General features: G+C 37.5%; 2 protein-coding genes across 3 annotated transcripts in view; one reads left to right on the top strand and one right to left on the bottom strand.

Annotated features, from left to right (window-relative positions):
- col4a1 (collagen, type IV, alpha 1) overlaps positions 1-10,265 on the bottom strand; it is an 88,325-nt gene extending 78,060 nt beyond the window's left edge. The window contains exon 1 of the mRNA XM_063006605.1: positions 10,069-10,265. Coding sequence (XP_062862675.1) covers positions 10,069-10,140 — 72 coding nt within the window. The 5' untranslated portion in view covers positions 10,141-10,265. The remainder of the gene's footprint in view (positions 1-10,068) is intronic.
- A 136-nt stretch (positions 10,266-10,401) lies between these two features.
- Positions 10,402-21,814, top strand: part of col4a2 (collagen, type IV, alpha 2) — a 129,988-nt gene continuing 118,575 nt past the window's right edge. For both annotated transcript variants that reach the window (XM_063006559.1, XM_063006560.1), the window contains exons 1-3: positions 10,402-10,539; positions 10,877-11,004; positions 11,083-11,134. In XM_063006559.1, the coding sequence (XP_062862629.1) occupies positions 10,937-11,004; positions 11,083-11,134 (120 nt within the window). In that variant the 5' untranslated portion in view covers positions 10,402-10,539; positions 10,877-10,936. The remainder of the gene's footprint in view (positions 10,540-10,876; positions 11,005-11,082; positions 11,135-21,814) is intronic.

A 21,814-nucleotide genomic window follows, 5' to 3' on the forward strand; every position in this document is an offset into this window, starting at 1 on the left:
GCTTGTTTTCGATAGAAACAGACACTGAGTTCTTTGCCAGATATGCCAAAGATGAACAGGACCATCCAGACTGTTATCAGTGAAAGGTGCAAAAGCCAACATCTGTCATGGCTTGCATATTTGTGGATGTACCATTGACGCGGAGGCATATTTTGGGATTATAGAGAGACACATGCTACCATCAAGGTCATGTCTCTTCCTGGGACGTCCATGATTATTTCTGAAAGACGATACCAGTGCTTTTTTCTGTATGTGCTACAACAGTGTGGCTTCATAAATACAGAATGCATGTGTTTGACTGGCCTGGATGTAGTCCAGATCTGTTCAGACTGTGAAGCAGATAAAGTCTCGTATTAATCAAGAATGGACAAAAAATCCACTTCATTTAGTGTCCTCAGTTCCCAAGCCATTATAAAGTCTAATTAATAAAAAAAGTTGGGACGGGGGCAATTTAGGGCTAGTAATGAGGTGAAAAAACTAAATAACGATGTGATTCCAAACAGGTGATGTCAACAGGTGATTGTAATCATGGTTTGGTACAAAAGCAGTATCCAGGAAAGGCTTTGATAAGCAAAGATGGCCAGAGAATCTCCAGTTTGTCAACAAATACATGAGAAAATGATTAAAATGTTTAAAGACAATGTACCTCAAAAAAAAATTGGAAGGGATTTACATATTTCTCCCTCAAAAAAGAAGCTTTATGTTAACCATGTCCAGAAGCGGTGTTGACTTCTCTGGGCTCGGAGGCATCTAGGATGGACCATCACACAGTGGAAACGTGTATTGTGGTCAGATGAATCAAAATTCCAGGTCTTTTTTTGGAAAAAATGGACGCTGTATGCTCTGGACCAAAGACGAAAGGACCATCCAAACTGTTATCATCAACAAGTCTAAAAGCCGGGTTCTGTCATGGTATGGGGCGGTGTCAGTGCCCTTGGCAAAGGTCACTTACACTTCTGTGATGGCAGAAAAGATCTTAGAGCAACATATGCTGCCTTCAAGATGTAATCTTTTCACGTGACGTCCATGCATTTTTAACAAGACAATGCAAAACCACATGCTGCACACATTACAAAGGCATGGCTGGGGAAGAAGAGGGTATGGCCTGTCCCCAATAGAGAATTTTGAAATGAAAAATGCGACAACGACGACCCCTTACTGTTGCACATCTTAAGACGTGTTTGCAGGAAGAATTGGACAAAATTAAACCTGAAACACTAAATCACTTGGTGTTCTCGGTGCCAAAACGTCTTTTAAGTGTGGTGAAAAGGAATGGCAACATTACAAAGTGGTAAATGCTGTACTGTCCCAACTTTTTTTGGAATGTGTTCGGGCCTGAAATGCAGGAATGGATGTTTATTAATAAATGTCATCCTGTCTGTAATTAAATAAAAGTCAAAGTAAATGTAAGAAACCCTGTGTTTTTTTATTATTTGCATTTTCCATGATGTCCCAACTTTTTCTGATTTGGGATTGTAGTTAATAAGTCCATAAAGTAAGATAAAATGATGAATTGTTTGTCCAGTTTTACCCAGGGTTTTGTTTGCCTACTGCTGTGCCTTTGTAGGAAGTAGGAAATAAACTAGCCTGCATGTCTCATCAAACAATAGTAGGATCTGACATTGTATAAAACATGGTATTCAGAGAAAAGCTGCTGTATTCAACAATAGCAATCTGTTCTCTTGAGAATTGCATGGAGGCCTGTCAAGCCTACTAACGCATTTCTGAAGCATAAAAAGGACACATTTATTAGTTGATGATTATAGAAGAATGCACATAAGGACAACATTAGAGTCATGTTCTGTCCATATTTGGCTCTTTGGCAGTGAGTTTTACGAACGTTTATTCATGCACCATGCTCAAATATAAACAGTTATTAGCTTTGTATTATTATTTTTTTAATTTTAGGGACATTGAAAAGCCATAACATGTACATGAAGGATATTAAGCAAATCACTAAAGACATACTCTTTAGAAAAGCATTTAATTGCTTATAAAAGAGGATAAACTGCCTGTAAAGCCTGAATATCTCATTTACTGAATGATGTCTATCCTCACCTAATGTACGTATATAGTCTCAAGCAGTGATAAACCACCCAGGATTTATTTACTGCATTTCTTAAGTGTTCCAGGGCCAGCTGCACAAACAAGTCTAAAGAAAACACCAACTGCATTCAGATACATGCTTTTTGAAGAATATAGGCCCATATACCCGCAAAAAAAGAGATACACTATATGGATATAATGAACACACGTGTTTCATGTGTTTTAAGCACAACAATTTGCTAACAGGTGTAATAAATCAATTATATAAAGAAAGTTACATGCTGTTAAATGTGTAGCAACTTTTTGGGGAAGCCCTTGTGCACAAGTCAGGGTCTGTAATAACATGAATAAAAGCTTAGTTTAAAGAAACTTTACTTTTTAAATACCTTTATTTTAATGCCATTTGTTTTATTTCTTTATGGAGTGTCCAGCAAACTCATGGACAGATGTCCAAACACTTTTGGCCATATAGAGTATCTTGGATTTGTTGACCAAATGAATAAAGACACACAACCATGATTAACTAAGTATATTACTTGTATCAATTTAGCACATGATTGCCCTAAGGGGCAGCAAAAGTCATACTTCTGGAGCAGAAACAGAACTCCACATATAATCATGAAATTTCAGTGATAAATGGTACTAATCTAAATTAAATAGGTTAAAGAGGGTAATTTTAGCTATTTTATATTCACTGATTTTTAAATAAAAAAAAACTGAGAAGCCTTCTCAGATGAGTGGCTGTTGTTATAGCTAAAAATATCACATAGAGGTCACTAATACCATTTGTTTTTGAAATGGGATTCAGATATCTAAATACATTTGGCCATTTAGTGTACATTTTAAACATTTTTTTCTAACTAAATACAAAGTCAAGCATCAATACATTGTATTTTGCTTGATATATTATATATTATATGTATAATATATTATGGAAATGCTTGATTGACAAACACTTCTAAATACACTATGTACTTGTCATGGGAAATCCCAAATCCCAAATCTCCTGTTCTGCATTTCGAATGGGTTTTCTTAGATCTTTAAATCATGAATGCTGTTTACAAAACACTTTTATAATCAGCTGACTAAACAATAGTGTGCATGTCAACAAACTCGAGATTTTCTCTCACTTGTAGAATGTGAACAGTTAAACAGGAAGACTGCCAGAAGTTGAAATATATCATTCCAGCTTGGGGAGTTAAAATTACAGAGCTTCCTTTGGGATAAGATCAAATATATTCCTTGCAAATTTTATCCCAAATTTTAGCACAGCATGTATCTCTGTTAGAATGAATAAGTGATAGTCTTGACTGTGCAACCATTGTCTAATCCCTGCACTGTCTAAACAATTTCTCTGTAGTTCATGTTCTTCAAAGACTTTATCAGTTAGAAAGCCTATTTCTTTCTTTCCCACAAGTTTTTTCTTATTAGTGACTTGCTTGTGAAGAAAACATACGAAAGATGGAAAATTACAGAGCTTTTTCCATTCCTTTCAAATTAGGTAACTACAAGCCATAAGAAAAAGTTCAAAAATAATCCACTTTTTTGCCCTGCATGTCAAGACTGTGTATGTTAGAGATTCTTGGGTCGCAAAATCTGTTCTACCAAATTCATTTATTTTGTTTTATTTCAAGTGCTGATCACACTACATTGTTTATTATTATTAATTATTATTAAGGTAAGGTTAAGGTACTGGACTAGTAGTCAACACATTGCTGGTTCAAGCACCACAACTGCCAGGTTGGGCCCTTGAGCAAGGCCCTTAACCCTTAACTGCTTAGACAATATAATGCCATAGTACTGTACTGTAAGTCGCTTTGAAAAAAAGCATCTGCTAAATGCTGAAAATGTAAATGTATTATTATTCTTAGTAGTAGTATTTTTTCATTTAATTTGTATCAACTGATTTATCCCGGCTTATCAGGGTCATGATGAGTCTGGTTCCACCAAGAAACATTGGGCATGATGCAGGAATACCCTGTATGGCGGTAGGCACAATACATTACAGGGCTTCGACCACACCTCCTCCCAGACATAGCCAACAATTTGAACCCAGTCAGCAGTGGTAGGCTAGCATAAAAGACCACTGCGCCACCAGGGTGCCTTGTTTAAACCAACAATAAATCTATTAATTAATTTCCACCAAACCTTTTAATTCCTGAGTGCAAGGTGAAAATACACCCTAAACAAAGTACCAATATACACTGCAGAGCAATATTTAATCATACATATATACTCAAATCTAGAGCTCAATAAATAATAGCTAATCCACAATCTGCATGTTTTAGTAGGTGGGAGAATACTGAAGTACTCTGAGCAAACCTGCTCTCAAAGGTGAGAGTCTCCTTAAACCGTAGCTCCAAAGTTAAAAGTATATGACATTTAATATAAGTGATTTTATACACTTACACACCCTGCTAGAACTGAGTGTGGCTAAAACACCTGCACTCAATAATTAGGAGGGATGTCCACACACAGGGATGGCCATACATTGTGTATTGTCTTTGTTTTCAAGTTTACTGACTGTTAGAATTGAATATATTTTATTTTAAACAAAGTTGTTAAACAATGTAAGTTATTAATATATTATATTATTAATATGTAGGCATTAAATCCAGTTTTGGGGTGTGATTAGCTAAAGTGGGATGAACTGGAACTCCATCCATGGTGTACTTACACCCCTTAGCCCAGTGGAAAGCATATGCATTCACCTAAAATAAGAACAGTTCTAGGAGCTCCTAGCAAAGTATACACAAGTTATGTGACACTGGTTACAGTCAACAACATATGTTATTGCAGGTACAATTTTATTAAATTGATTTTTTGCATTTTAAAATAGTATGCCAAATGTCAAAATATTGTTTAATGTTGTTTGTTTGTTTATTAGGATTTTAACGTCATGTTTTACACTTTGGTTACATTCATAACAGGAACGGTAGTTACTCATTACACAAGGTTCATCAGTTCACAAGGTTATATCAAACACAGTCGTGGACAATTTAGTTTCTCCAATTCACCTCACTTGCATGTATTTGGACTGTGGGAGGAAACTGGAGCACCTGGAGGAAACCCACCTGGGGATCAAACCCAGGACTGTCTTGCTGTGAGGCGACAGTGCTACCCACTTAGCCACCGTGCCGCCCTGTTTAATGTTATAGTTTTATGTGAGTAGTGTAACCTAATGGTTATAAAATAGTCTTTGTCTTACACTGTTTTTGTCCATTCTGAGCTGTGATGCTAAATTTGACCCACAAATCATTGTACAAAATCTAAATCATTTGTCCAAGTGGAGATTAATTCTACTAGACTTCAATAGCTTAACTCAAACTCAACATGTATTCTCAGACTTTAAAGCTTAATGTTTTGTAGATATTAATATTTTTAGCACAAATCCACACATATTTGCATTTTAACTCAATATCTTTGTATCTGGGTTACAATTATTATGTGATATTATTCTTTCTGGCATATAAAGAGAATATTTCATCCAAATATCTGAATATTTTGTGTAAATCTTATAATGTTTCTATGTACTTTGCTACAAATGTAACTCTACAAAACTTTGGCTACCCCTCTGAAACTAATCCCAAGAGAGAGTAAAAAAGGCCGGAAACGGGAATCAGAAAGACAAACTGTTGCTTCCTGTGCTATTGCATTCCCTCATTTCTCCCTGGAGAGAGGACAGTATAATCTCAACTGAAGGGTCAGCACATGAGTGTGGTAAAAAGTCTATCATGTTTTCTTCTTCTCATCATCTATTGTAATTTTTACTTCTTTTTACAGTGTCTCTTTGCACATGTCTCTTCATGAAATCTGACAAATATCTCTTACCAACCCATAGTAATTTTTGTTTTTAACTTTAGTTTTGCATTGTGTTGTAAATTGGATTTGGAATCTATGGAAATCTTGATTTTTTAATCTACTGACTTTTAAGACTCCAAAACTGATATATCTTATTCACAAAAATATGGAAACCCTTTGTTGTGGCACTCCACAGTGTAGTTAACAAGCAATGAAGTTCACAGAGCTGACTCTGGATCTGTGTTATCAAAGTGATGCAAGGCACAGATTAGACCAAGGAAATAAAACAAAAGTTAAGGCTTTGAGTGTTTCCAGGACCACAGTGGCCTAATTTTGGCCTAATTTTGAAATACAGGAAGCTTGGCACAATCTTGAACCTTCCTAGAGTTCTACACTAAGAAAGAACCCAGTGGTCACACTAAAATACCTCCACACGTCTTGTGTAAAGATGGGAAAAGCTGTTTGACAAACAACCTGACAGACAACATACTCTACAGCACACTATAAATCAGGCTTTAAACTAGTAAGAATTTAGGAATGGATGAATGAAACCAAATACTAGAACATCCTCGAAGAATCACCCAAAACATACAGCCAAAACAACACTGTAGTTGCTTTGAGGCAAATCTCTGAATGCCTTTAAGTGGTCAAGCCGAGGCCCAGACTTAAACCCCATTGAGCACCCTTGAAGAGACCTGAAGATGGCAGCTCACTGACAAAGCCACCGATCTGACAAAGTTTGCTAGAATCTGTCATGAAGAATGAGATAAACCGCCCAAATCCATGTGTGCAAAGCTTGTAGAAATATCCAAGACGACCTGCTGAAAATGTCCCTATGCTACACCAATCAACCACAACATTAAACCACTGACAGTTCAAATACATAGAGTATAATTGATTACCTTATTATGATGACACTTGTCAATGGATGGTATATTTTAGACACCAAGTGACTAGTTAGTTCTTAAAGTTGATGTGTAAGGACAACTGGGCAAGAGTAAGGATCTGAGCGACACATTATTTCAGCTAGTAAACTTGGTCAAGGTATCTTCCAAACTGCAGGGTGTCTTGTTAGGTGTTCCTGGCATATAGAGGTAAATACCTACTAAATACAGTCCAAGGAAGGACCACATGCCACCAGGATGTACAATGGAAAGAAGGTAAGCCAGCTAAAGCAGTGAGAAGCATTTTTCTGCTGACAAAACATGAGTACTGGCGTTATAGTGGATAATGTTTTGTACCAACTACTAAACTACTAAACATAGTTGCAGACCTAGTACATGCATTCATGGCAATGTTATTCCCTTTCAGCAAAATATTCCCCTTACACATTGCAAAGATTGTTCAGGAATGGTTTGAGAAACATGATAAAGAGCTCAAGGTGTTGACTTGAGAGATTTGCCACCAAATTGCCCAAATCGCAATCCAATCAAGCATCTGTAAGACTTAAGAAATTCATGACTTGAGAGATTTTATGTTTAATGTACACAATTAAAACAAATACATTCAAAGCAGCAAATTTGGGGGGTTATCTTTGTAATTGTGCAACTATGTGCTGTGTTTGTACAGGATTTACCCACACATTAGTGTGGTCTTATTAGTATAAATTAAAGTTATGCCTGGAACATGTATCCATGTCGGTCCACCACATGATTTCTGGGTTAAACCTTCTTGGTAAAAACCATCCAGCCAGTCAAAATATAAACAGATTCAGATGATTAATAACTAACAAAATTGTTGTTTAAAGCTATTTCAGAACTATGTGTACTTGGAACCTTGGAAGCACATCTGCTTTTCTCAGTATCTTGACTCCTAAGGGACCAGTTACGGTTTGCACGAAGAAACCAGATTCATAATGTAAAGAGTAGAGCTTATGTTGTAGTGCCATAGGTTATTTATTTTCACTAACCATTTTGTTATATTCATATAATTCAATAATTTTTTCATTTAGATTTAACCTTATCAGGACGACAATGCAGTCAAAATAAGAAATGGAGTTTCACTTAAGCGCCAACACATAGAGATCATATTTAAAGACATTACAATGAAAGATCTTGCTACCATGATGTTCTCCAAGGGAATATCCCTGAACCTGAGTACTGTGTGCTTTAGGGTAATACATATTCCAGACATTTCTTACATAACAAAGGCACAAAATGTTCAGCATGTTTATGGTAAATCAAGTAAACTTATGCTATTAAAAATTCTAAAAGTTGTCTTGTAATAATGGCTTCAAAAATGGCTTTTAAAAGATGAGACAACACATACTTTAGTACATTACTGTTGAATATCATGGAAAGAGAGCATTGAATCTTGTTCATCTGGATCATGGGTGTACATTAAGGTTTGTAGTAAATTTTATTCTGACATTGTCAATATAGTATGGTGTTTAAAAAGCAAAGGGTTTCACTTCACAGGTTTTAGAAAAGATCTATGCATGTAATCTATGCTTTGATCAAAACAAAAAATTAGAGAACCTACAAAAAATATCTGCCACCAATGCATCTAAGGCACTTACTTAGAAGCTGGAAGTGCACATGACAAATGGCATATTAGAAAAAGACTATGCAAATAACAAAACCTCAGCCAACCTGTAAAGCAAACTGGAGGTTGCATAATGGTTAAAGGCTGATGTGTTACTTCAAGGCTGCATTTATTATTTATTTATATATATTTTTTTGTTTATGCATTTTCTCCCCTTTTTCTCCCAACTTTTAGCATGTCCAATTGCCAGATTGTGTCATTGTTCCTCTCCACTAATGCCAACCCCGGCTCTGATTGAGGAGAATAAAGCCCATTGAAGGAGCAATTAAGAAAAAACTACTTCATGAGTCTTTAGAGGAAACAGTTAGGGTAAAAATTCATCATCTGTTGGATGATGCAACCATATCAGCTAAAACACAAGTAAATAAATGACAGGAGGACAGAACATTCTGGAGGGGCCAAATAAAAGTACATACCTTACTCAAAAATGAAGTGGCATAACCTGAATAAAGCTGTTTCTCTGAAAAATCCCAAAATTGTCTCACTACTGTGTAAGTCTGAACTAAAGAAGGTCAATTTTTTTATCGTAGGAAGTAAATAATAACCAATATGTTTATTTAGGTACAACTGTTTGTCTATTAGTAGTCTATTAGTCTCTAGTAGTTTGTCTATTAGTGTGACTTAAAGATTAGACAAAAGGAATACATAGACGAATCCAGGTTAATTTATAGGGTTTACAAACCTTCTGTAGTACCTGTACAGCTAAATCATTATATCTGCTAGTGTCACTCCTTTATAAACATACACAGTAAACCATTGCCAATGTGTGTAGACAAAAAAATATGCATTCTGTTTTCATTTTTTAAAGTTGAGCATTTAAGTATCTCTTTGCGCCCTCCAAGCCCAAGTTGCCTCCGCCCAGGTCCTGACCTGAGAAGGAGGGGCAAGCTTGAGCTATGGAATGGTCAAATACAGTCAAGTCCAGTAACAGAATGAACAGCCAGAAGGCAGCACTATTCAGTGGTTAAAAGCATGTGGTCATTTACACAGCTATTGTATTAGTCTAATTAGATACACATTTTGCAATACCAATATGGCATATGTATTACATCAATAAAAAGAATATGCTATATGTCTATATGTACATATAAAGAATTGAAAGTACAGATACAGTACAATTAACTACTCTACTAGTGATGTCTTCTGTAACCTGCTGTTTTAGTTACTATATGATACACTTGACTAATGTGATATTGAATTAAGTGAATATTGGCTGTTTGTTGGACATACAATGCACATCCTTACACATGTACAAGTCTTGGAGATTATTATTCCACCCAAATCATTCTAAATTTGCACACAGTGTCATATTAAACTGTATTAAACAATGAATGCAGTTAATAAGGTCATAACCTACATTCGAATTGTATTAGGTATATTTGTAACAAATTATATAGGTATAAGCTATTTAAAAAGTTTGAAAAATGACAAGAACCGTGGTGCTTTTGAGCTGCTGCCACTAACCACAGAAAGTCGAAAATCAGGTCATAATTTGGTTAATAGTCTCCACAACTTTGCGCTCAACTTTGCGGTCTTTTTTAAGTCTTGCTTTGCCGCATACAATGATCGGATTTATGAAAGATGTGCGCAACATAACAGGCATTACAACGTATTTCCATGTAAGTGCAAAAAGCTAGTCTCAAATGTTCTAGAAGTTACAGCTTTGATCAAACTTACCTCTGCACTGCTGAGATCTGCGCTGAACAAACCAGCTGCCAGAAGAAACAGAACGCCGCTTAAAAACTGCATGGCGCCTACAAAATGTGCAAAAAGCACAGCTCGTTTGCCGACTCTTCCTTCCTCTGTTCTTGCTGAAATATTTAGTATTTGCAGCGGAGCTTAAAGTGCGGCTTTTGTCCGCATCTTTGCTCTGGACGTTATGCGCGTCTAAGGCAACAAACTTCTTCTAGATTCGAGAACCACACCCCCGTTAGTATGAGCGGACACCACCCTCAACGCGCACCAACACAAACCCTGTGTACCAAAGCAGCACTTCGTTTTCTACTTTGTTCGGAGAAAGTCTCTGTAAAGTTCGAGAGATCGAGCAGAGCTCAACAGTTTGTTCCAAAATAAGTTCTGGATTTCGGAGCGCCCGCTTTTCCAGCGCGCTGACGCACCGAGATTGTACAGAAGCGCACCAGTGTTGAGGTAAGTGCGCATAACGCGTCTTGTGCAAGCTGCTTTGTTTCTGTAATAGTGTGCATTATAACTGATGTACTGTTTGACATCTAAATCACATATCTGTATAATCAGAGTGGAATATAGATCCTGGTACTTTTTGTTTATGTTGTTAACGTTTCAAGTGTCTAACAATAGAATGCGCACTTTTGTCAGCCATACGTACCACAATGTGACTGCTTGTGTACGCACCAGTTTTACCTTACCTTGAAGGCAAAACTTTGCCATTATGCACAACTTTCAGTAAGTATCACACAGCATGGCATTCTTTCTGGAAATAAAAGCCACTTTCTGCACAAAATTGCAGGTTATGTGTGGGTTGCCATGCGGTACCGGCCAAACTGACTAAGTGAGTAGGCGAGAAAGAATGAAATTTGAAGTGCGGATGGAGGCAGTGATGCATTCCCAGCAGCGGGCACTAGTGCAAATCCTGAGGTAAACTTCTGCATAGTTCTAACATTGCTCTGATTATTCATACTAAGCTATAAAAATCTACATTTTTGTGTTTTTCAGGGTTCTGTTGATTTGCTTCGTCTTTCTCCTTTTGACGTCAGAAGTTCACGCAGTAAGTCATAATGTTATTGTCTAGGCCTACCACAGTTTAACCATGAAATTTAAGAGCACCTTTGTAGAGCAGGATTGTAAACTGTTGCACACTCATGTGGGAGTGTCCAAGGAGTCTACTAAGAGTTTAAGGCATGCTTCAGAGATTTTTCTAGAGATGCCAGTAATTTAGCATGTTCTTTTCAGGTTCATAAGGTTTCCCCCAAGGTCATCTGTCTGTCTTGCATCTCTAAAACACAGAAAAAAAGTAGTTACTCTTAACTGACACTGGGTGTGAGTGAGTTTGATTGGTGCCCTGTCCAAGATGTACAATGACCCAACATGTCTCTGACCAAAATAAACCAAATTTATTTATTATTAGGATTTTAACATCATGTTTTACACACTTTGGTTACATTCATGACATGACAGGTAGATACTCATTACACAAGATTCATCAGTTCACAAGTTTAATGTCAAACACAGTCATGGACAATTTAGTATCATCAATTTACCTCACTTGCATGTCTTTGGACTGTGGGAGGAAACCGGAGCTCCTGGAGGAAACCCACACAGACACAGGGAGAACATGAACACCTGGGGATTGAACCCAGGACCTTCTTGCTGTGAGGTGACAGTGCTACCCACTGAGCTACTGTGCCACCCTATTTAGATGTTTTAAATGAGAAACCACATGCCTTTACAATACTAAAATATATACAAGCATTCTTCAAAAAGTTTCCACACTTTTTAAACTTATTTATTAAGAATTTCAAAAACTAATTACATCACTTTTCTACAGTCACCTTTTAATTTTTTAATGCCATCAGCAAAACTGTTTTTGATTGAGCACATGATGCCACTGATCATCACATGAAAATCTTCTTCCCCTTAAAGCTTCTTTGAGTGGTCCAAAAAGGTGGAAATCAGATGGCGCTAAATCCAGACTATAACTCTCTCAGTCTCTCGGACTCAACCAGTTAGTACTACTCCCACCCTCACCGTTTTCATTGAAAATATAAAAGTGCAGAAAGTTTTTTTATTCAAAAGTATCATACAATTAACTAGTTATCATTAAGCAACATATGAGGCAGCAGGCAATTTGAATGTCACAAAGGCCAAGGGTCGTGGAGACCTGAATTCAAAGTCACTAATTAGATGGCATGTTTACCATGTGTCCACATTTCTTCTGCATATTTCAGTGTTTTAAAAATCAGACAGGTAGGTGGATTTGCTATGTGTGATTGTTTGTGCGAAAATTGTATAAATGGCAGCTTGCTCTTCCAGGACCTAAGCGGGTGGCTCCTCTGTTATTACATTTGCATTTTACATTTTCTGCATTTAGCAGACGCCTTTATATTAATTTATAGTAGTGTGACAGTATACAATCTAAGCAATTGAGGATAAGGGCCTTGCTCAATGGCCCAACAGCAGCAACCTGGCAGTGTGGGGCTTGAACCAGCAATCTTTTGATTACTAGACCAGTACCTTAATTGCTAGACTACAACTGCCCAAAAGTTGCAACCTGCTCTCTCTCTTGAAGCATGATTCCTGACAGTGTTGTGCCAGTTCACAGCTTTTCTGAACTAGTTCAAGTTCAGTTCATACATGCTCAAAGTGAACAGTTCACGTTCAAAGTTCACAATTTTAATTCTGAACTAGTTCAAAGTTCAGTTCATTTTACTTTTTTCGTGAGATATTCAAATAAATACTTTTTTTCACACTACAAGCTAGAAATCACTATACGTTCTTTGAAACTGCTCATTGTAGACATTTGCTCATGACACTGCAATTGTGGGTTTCTTACCAGGTGATGAAACTTGCAGCAGTACAGACAAGGTAGACCAGTTCTATACTTAGTGCAATGAAATCTACCAGCATTTAATTAAAAAAAGAATATATAATATGAAATATGTATATATTATTTGATATATATGATATTATATATACATATGTGTGTGTATGAAATGAAACTCTTGAATGAAGGTAATGAAGGCAAAACTCAAAGGCACAAAAAACTTTATTTTTAAGGAAACTGCGATGCATTGCGCACACAATGTCAAAACCATTTCTGTCTGGTGATACATGATTTAAGCGGCACCAGCGAGAATACAGGAGGGAGGAACTTTCTCTCGTTGCGTTTCAAAAGAGAAAACAGATGTCACTCAGTTTTCAATGGAAAACAAATTCCAACGTTCATTTACAGTGATGTCTGCCGTTCATGACACATAATGTGAACTAATTCACGTTCAAGTTCTTTATTAAAAATGTGTTGCGTTCAGTTCAACGTTCACGAAAAAATGAGCGTGTTCAATGAACGCGTTCTTTTGAACTCGTTCACGCACAACACTGATTCCTGACTCAACCTGGTTCGTTTTTTGGCTGCTTAGGTGCTGGCAACATAATACTGTTTGGCTGCCACAACAGAACTGTTCAGGATGAGCAGGCTGCACCAGTGAAGGTGTTACAGGCCCTTCTGGAATGGGACCCATGCTTACAACGGGCTGCTCTAGTTGGTGGGGTGGGATGCCGTCCCTGGCTTGTTCTGTATTTCCTTATTTTAAAGAACTTGGTTCTCTGAGCAGCTTGCCATATTGTGACGACCAGTTTTAATTACTGCTCTGTCCCTTTTCTATCCATCTTCTCCTTCCTTTGTTACATTGTCTGTTATTTTGGCCACCTCTGTTATTTTCTTATTACCCCTTTTGCGTGTGGCCATTTCCAGCAATGTGAGGTGGGCTACAAAGTCTTAAACAGCAGCAAACCACACTATATGGACTAAAGTATTGGGGCATGCCTTCTAATTTTCTTTTAATTAATGGATTTCAGCCACAAAAATGCTAACATCTATAATACATCAATTATAGAAGTGAAATTACATTCTTTCAACTTTGTAGCAACAGTTTAGGGAGGACCATTTCCTGTTCCAGCATTATTGTGCACCTGTGCAGCTTTTGTTTAGTCTAAGACATGAACAAAACCTGGTTTAAAGAAACAGTGGCCTGCACTTAGCAATGACCTCAACCCCACTTAATGAGCTTGGAATGAACTGGAATGTCAATTGAGCCCTTCTTGACCAACATTAGAGCCCAGCCAATAAATGCTATTTTGACTGAATGGGCACAAATTCCCACAGACATATGTCAATGTCTTGTGAGAAGCCTGCTCTCTAGTTAAAAAGATCACATGGAGGTCACATTATTTTAATACCATTTGTAGTTTTTAATGGGATGTCCAACAAGCTCATGGTCAGGTGTCCGAATACTTTTGTTCATATAGTGTATGTTGCCTTAAAACTCGAGGGAAGAAAAACAAGTGACATGACATTAAGTTATTGAAGTATTAGTCTTGGTCATAATATCTTGGTATAGTAGTGAAACTTTTTGAAGGTTTGAAGTGACACAATTCAAATTATATGTTCACACACACACAAAGGAAGAAATAGCATAAAGAAATAGTAACTGCATGGCAGTAGTGTTATAAACACAGCTACTGGCTTTATCCTAAACACTGTTACAGGTGCTATTCCAACCCTCACCACACATTAACAGAATATAATACAATATACACTATAGAGTGTGCTCGAAATAGTAGCCTTGCCATAGGTCAGAATCTAATATATAGATTATAGGATGGTATTTGGAACACAACAGCTCTTTTTGACTCTGTTTGTAGCCTAATGCAGTGAATTTCGTGCCAATATTTTTTGTACATGTGATGCTCCTTTCCAAATTCATTTGCTGTTCCTATTCTCACTCTCACTTTTTATCACTCCCTCTACTTGCTCAAGTTTCCTTTGCTAGGAAGTCTTGAACAAACCCAAATAAACATCTAAGGAACTGCAGGCTTCACTTGCTTCAGAAATCTTGTTTTCACTTTTGGAAAGAGAATAGGCAACCTTGATATCTATGGGAAAGTTGTCAAACAAAAAACACTGCCAGCCAAGAGAAACACGAAGGCTGATCTCACATCTAATATCACCTCAAAGCACCTTTATGACCCCTAAGTCTTTAAGGATGACCTGTAGATCTAAATGTGGTGATTTAAGTGTTTTAAAAGTGGAACTTCTTGGAGTTTCTACAATTACACCAATAGACCAACACGGTGGTGGTAGTTTGATGGTGTGGGAGTGCTTTGCTGATTCAAGACCTGGATATCTTGAAGCATAATCAAGCATAAATAATTAAAAAAGTACTTAATACAAATGACTTAAACCACATTGAGATGCTTTTGTCTAATCTGTATTATATACTATGTGAGGTAAATGTATATAAAATGACACTAATGTCGCAGGTGTAGCCCATTATTTGAGGAGGATGAACCCACTATGCAGGATGCTTAACCAAGGCAGAACAACACTGTGGCCATAAACCAAAGTAAAACTGCTTAATAAAAAGTAAAGTAAAACTGCTAAAGAAGCCAAATACAATCTGCAACCCAAAGCAGAAAGGGGATAAAATTGATAGACGTGTGCATTAGTGGTGTAGAAGATATCACACCCCAAATCTTTGCCCAACAGGGACATAAGGATATGCTGTCCCCAGTGAAGGTCTTGAAACTCAGGTAGCCATGTGCTTACCTCAAAAAAAAAAAAAACCTTAGCGACACACTCCAAGAGAAAAGTAGGAGTCATTACAACACTAGCTACTCGGTCCACCAGTGTGATTATTTGTTTTTGGAAAAAGAGAATTAAAAGAGAAAGGGCCTCAGTATATGCTGGGCGGCAATTCGAAAGAAGCAGCCCCCATCCAGTATGGATTCATCTGTGGGGTTCCTCTGAAAGCACCCTATCATGGTGACTAAGGCTGCGTCCGAAATCGCATACCTCCATACCAGTGGCGGCTGCTGGCCTTTCAAAGAGGGGAAGCTCATTGTCGGCTTACATCATAAAATTTGTCAATTTATTTATACATAAATTCTGCCCTCCATTCCTTCAAGAAAATGGCCTGTGATCCTATAGTACCAAGTAGGCGTCTTTTCCAGGGACTTGACCAGTGTCCTCTCAATGACCAGCAAATAGCTGTCAATCAAAACGGGATTCAGCCTTTCGACTGATCCTCCAATCATCTTGCAGAAGCTTCACGTCCAGACCCGCCCACAGCTCTATTCACCAAAATCGTGGCATTTATCCAATGACCGGCGAGTTAAAAAAACCGTTCCATGCAGTCCCGTTGAAGTGAATAGACACTCAGCTTCTACAGGCAAATGCATTGACGCTACGCGAATGTATGAGAAGTTAACAAAATCGAGTCAGTCGATTTGTGATAAGTAGCTGATTCTGAACGAACTCGTCTTCGAGATGAACGTGTTCTAACGCATTTGTAGTCAATGAAATGTTAACACAACTGTACATATTTGACCATTTAATTTTTGACATTTTAGGGGAAGCCGAGCTTCCCTTGCAGTCTTAGAGAAATCGCCACTGCTCCATACTAAACAGTACGTGAAAGCAGTACGCGAGAGCGGGTAGTGTGTCCCAATACATAGTACTCATTAAACCGGACGCAAAAAGTAATCGGATGACCGACTGCCTGGGCAGCCATTTTTGAGTATGCAAACGATGCACACTAACAGTCCAACAGTCTATCCTATAATTCAACTGGAGCTGGAAAGGTTCATATTGAAGAAGAAAGATGGTGGAAAGCAGACTAAGACAAACATTAAAAATGTTGTAATTAAGTACAACCCTGAGTAACGTTATGAGTAGCTTTGTGGAGAACGACAGAATTAAGTTTGTCCGATTTTAAAATTGTTATAACTGTGCCGATGCAACGTCATGCATCACGTGACTTTGGTAAGGTGGCGGACGTAGTACGGCTGAGGTTGCGTACAAGTATTCGATTTCGGACTTAGCCTAAGTTTCTCTGAAAAGATTAAGGAAATGCTGCTATATAATCAAAGCCAATGAGAAATAAAGCAAAGCAAGTGCCCAATGATAACCGATATTAAAAGTGCTCTCCCAGGTGCCGCACATTGCCACTGATCATCTGCACCTCCATGCCCCTTTTGTGCCATTAGTGGCAAGGCAGTTTGACATGATTCTGTGATCCGATCCCATTGCTGATCTCCAAGCCAGGTAGAATTATTAAAGTGACAAAGGTTAGAGGCCTAAAACTAGCTTACGATTGTCTTTATTGTCTTCTTTAAAAGGCAAGAAATATACTTCACAATCCATTTGTCTTTTTAAGTCGAATATGGCCATAAAAATGTTATACAATAAGGTCAAACATTACTTTTAGTCGCAAACATATTGAAATTAAAGAATGATAACAGTCTAAAGATATTTGTTAATACAGCTAAGGCAAATTTTATACTGTGAGGCTTTTGAGAATCAAAAAAAGAAAATACACAATGATGTTTCATCAGAGTTTTGCACTTAAAAGTGATTAAAGCTGTTAGGCAACGTTTTTTTAACCTTGATTAGGAAAGGATTAAAGATTAGCATTACCCATCAGCACAGTCTAATATTTGAATTCACTTGTTTGAGCTTTAAACTTTGAAGCAACAGTTTAGGGAGAGCCCCTTTATATTTCAGGAAAGATCAGCACTTAATAATGGAAAATTAATTAAGACCTGAAGTGATGCACTTGAAAATGATGCCTTGTTCAGAGTGATAAGCTTTAACCTCAAGCACTGTTCTTTGAGGTCTGATGTCTCCTGGTATGTAGCCTTCAGTATCCAAAATAGTATGGCCAAAGGTCATCATAGGTATTTGGTTTTAGAGGTTAAGACCCATGTGGGACAAATCAGATCCTTCTGCTGGACATCTGCATTTGTTTCTGTTATTATTTTCTTTCCTGCCTTTAAAAAATATGGAACATTTATGAGGTGTTGTGAAATCTTTGTGAACAGAAATCTGTTCCCAATATCAGCTCACTATTATTATCAGCTCCTAATATGTGTTTTCCTTTTTTTTCTTTTTCTCAAGTTTACAAGTAATAGTATGCAGTTGTGTCTCGGTTTGCGCATCAGCACGTCCCAGGCGGTACTGGTACTACTATTTCACAACCAGACATTAATATAACGCATTGCCACTTTCTAGGTCAACAGATTTAGCAAAGTCAAAGAAAACATCTCCTTGTGTTTGATTTTATTTCATTTAATGCTTATGCAATTGGTACACTTTGTGCATTATGTTTGTCCATTTCCAACAACAATTCCCAGTTGGCAGGAAAAGCTATTTATAGACCAGTGCCAAGTGAATGTTCTGGATGAAATCAACAAAGCAGGGAACGTTGTGAACAGATACCCCAGTAGTTAGGTAGTATCTTCTTAAAAACTGTGCCAGAAAATGATTTTATGTTGTTGGTGCCATAAATAATATAATATATGCCCATAGTTTTGGAATCGGATGTCTAACCAGGTCATGGTCAGGTGTCAACATACTTTTGGCCAAATAGTTTGGTGGAATGGACCATGGATTTATAATTAATAGGGTCATAAAAGATTGATCCATTAAAGTTTAGTTGAATTAGACTTTTATTATTATGATTTTTTAGTTCTATGATGTGTTTTAGGGTGGCACGGTAAGTACCACTGTCACCTCACAGCAAAAAGATCATGGGTTCGATCCCCAGATGGGGCGCTCCGGGTCCTTTTTTTGCAGAGTTTGCTTGTTCTCCTCGTGTCTGTGTGGGTTTCCTCCGGGAGCTCCGGTTTCCTCCCACAGTCCAAAGACATGCAGTCAAGTTAATTAGACACACTGAATTGCCCTATAGGTGAATGGGTGTATGTGTGTCTGCCCCGTCCAGGGTGTTACTGTGTGCCTTGCGCCCATTGAAAAGCTGGGATAGGCTCCAGCACCCCCACGCGACCCTGATTGGACAAGCGGTTAGGAAAGTGAGTGAGTGAGTGAATGAGTACTGTGTTTTAGGTAACGTGTTAAGATTTATTAGCACAAAAGCATCTGCAGTTTCTCCCATTGATGCGATTAAGCTGAAGACGCCTGATGTTCCGCATTAAGTGGGCTGTAGGATTCACTTCCTCTCCCAGGAAACAGGTTGATGTTGTAACGATAAGAAAATCTACCCCATATTTTTCCACAAAACCAGGTCCTGTGAAATTCTTAGAACTTCTCAATGATCCATGTAATTCAATTAGAGATGCTAATACAACACTGTCTGGTACAAATTTCAGAACTAAAAGGGCTTTGGGGCTGTGACAACCTTTATGACAAAATAATCCTTCCTGAAAAATGTTCTGTTAAGATTAATAGACTGTAAAAACTCGTCTTAAGAACTTCCACATTGTAAACATTTACTATAGTATTTTTTACATCCATTCTTTAAATTTTTTAAATTGTCCTATTTGTAAGACTTGTATTAGACTTTTTTGAGGGATAAACAAACACTTGAACAACTAGCAGATTTTGAGTTCTGTTTATTTTTTTGTTTGTTTGTTTGTTTGTTTGATTAGGATTTTAACATCATGTTTTACACTTTGGTTACATTCATGACAGAAGCGGTAGTTACTCATTACACAAGATTCATCAGTTCACAAGGTTATATCAAACACAGTCATGGACAATTTAGTATCTCCAATTCACCTCACTTGCATGACTTTGGACTGTGAGAGGAAACCGGAGCTCCCGCAAGAAACCCATGCAGACACAGAGAGAACATGCAAACTCCACTCCCCCATCTGGGGATTGAATCCAGGATCTTCTTGCTGTGAGGCAACAGTTCTACCCACTTAGCCACCGTGCCACCCCTTTTATTTCTTGTCAAAAATAAAATAATACAAGTTAATTAATTATATAATTAATTATATTAATATTTATTAATTATATATTAAATATTAAAACTTTTTGGGACAAAAAATAACGAATAAAAAAATTGATTTGCCTATTTGAAAACATGAACACTGCACTTCTATTTAGACATATTTTTCATTGCATATATTACAAGCTTCACATTTGTGAATGTCCTTGTCATACAGTGTGGAGTAATTATTAATAGTTTTAATTCCTCAGTGCAGTTACCTGACTTTTAGGGTGGCACAGTGGCTTAGTGGGTGGCACTGTCTCCTCACAGCAAGAAGGTCCTGGGTTCGATCCCCAGGAAGGACGGTCCAGGTCCTTTCTGTGTGGAGTCTGCATTTTCTCCCCGTGTCTGTGTGGGTTTCCTCCGGGAGCTCCGGTTTCCTCCCACAGTCCAAAGACAGTGAGGTGAATTGGAGATACAAAATTGTCCATGACTGTGTTCGATATAACCTTGTGTAATGAGTAACTACCATTACTGTCATGAACGTAACCAAAGTGTAAAACATGACGTTAAAATCCCAATAAACAAACAATCCTGACTTTTATTATTAATAATAATAATAATACAAAAGTCTATTTTAAACATAAAAATATTCCATTTGTTTGTTTGGAGCAAAAAAACAACTCTAATATTTAGCAGTAGTATATTGTGATGCAGGCATCACAATATACAGTACATATTCATATATGCTCAAAATGTCCCTACCCCAATTTAGTGACGTAAAAATTAGAAATAAGCCTATTCTGCTTACTAGCTTTGCATAATGTTAGGATCCCATATGTGATCCCATATGTTGTTGATATGGCAGTAATGTTTTACAATAAAAGAACCCCCCTCCCCTTCACCCTGCCTGTAGATTTGTTCCCCTCAATGTTCAAGTCATTGTTTCGGCCTTGGTTTATGTCCAACTAAACATGTTATAAGGCATTGAGTTAATGGATGTTGCTCTGTTAAGGGAGTTGTTCCTTGCCACTGTTGCCCTGGACATGCTCAACGGTGGTTTTGGTCTGTCAGTCCTGGATTCTGTAAAAGTTGCTTTGAGACTTTGGGTGTGTTCGAAAACCTAGTGAGCTGCCTTCTTGTCTTACTGCCTACATAGGCAGCTGCCTAACTAGATTTAAGGTGCCTTACTAGACAGCATTTTGAGGTATCTAAGAATTCGAACAGCCTCCTTCTCGGGAGCACACCTAGGATGACGTAAAATGCTGTTTATGTAGAGAGCTCACTAGGTTTTCGAACACACCCAATGTCTATTGTAAAAAGCGCTATACAAATACATTTGATTTGACTTAAAATGTCACTGATGTATTCTTGCTTTGCATTTAGTGTTTTTGGGATAGGCTCTGGACATTGTGTGATCCTGATTAGAGAGAAGCAGTTAAAGAATATGTATGAATTAATGAATAACGTGCATAAATCCAAGTATTTAATTATGTATTCATATGTCCTATTAGTTTAGGGATTCAAGTTGCCTTATTGTATATCATTTATGCCTAATAAATCATGATATCAGTCTTTTCACACAAAAATGACTGTTTTATGTGTGTTTTATGATTTGGCACTGCTAGTGGTTTAACAATACCCATCAGCATTGGGGAAACCCCTCTGACTCTAGCAGGGTTTGTCAGCAGGTGGTCTCTTAAGTTGTGAAGTGTGTATGTGTGTGTGTGTGTTTGGGTTCTTTTTGCACAGTTTTTACATGAGAGGAAAGGCGTTGATCTGCATTGAGAGATGTGTGTGTGCGATTAGGAAACAAAAAGGGCTGCTGTATCGTGTGCCAAAATAATCCCTACTGTAAAAAGGAGACAATTGGGGGAAGATTCATTATGTTGGATTAAAGGAAATAGGAAAGGAAGTGGTTGTTTATGGCTGTGCTGTATAGATGAGAATGCCATGTATTAAAAAAACCCTGCTTATAATGCCATTCTGTTTCAATTTTC

This window comes from Trichomycterus rosablanca, chromosome 12, assembly GCF_030014385.1.
Source record: "Trichomycterus rosablanca isolate fTriRos1 chromosome 12, fTriRos1.hap1, whole genome shotgun sequence".
NCBI lineage: Eukaryota > Metazoa > Chordata > Actinopteri > Siluriformes > Trichomycteridae > Trichomycterus > Trichomycterus rosablanca.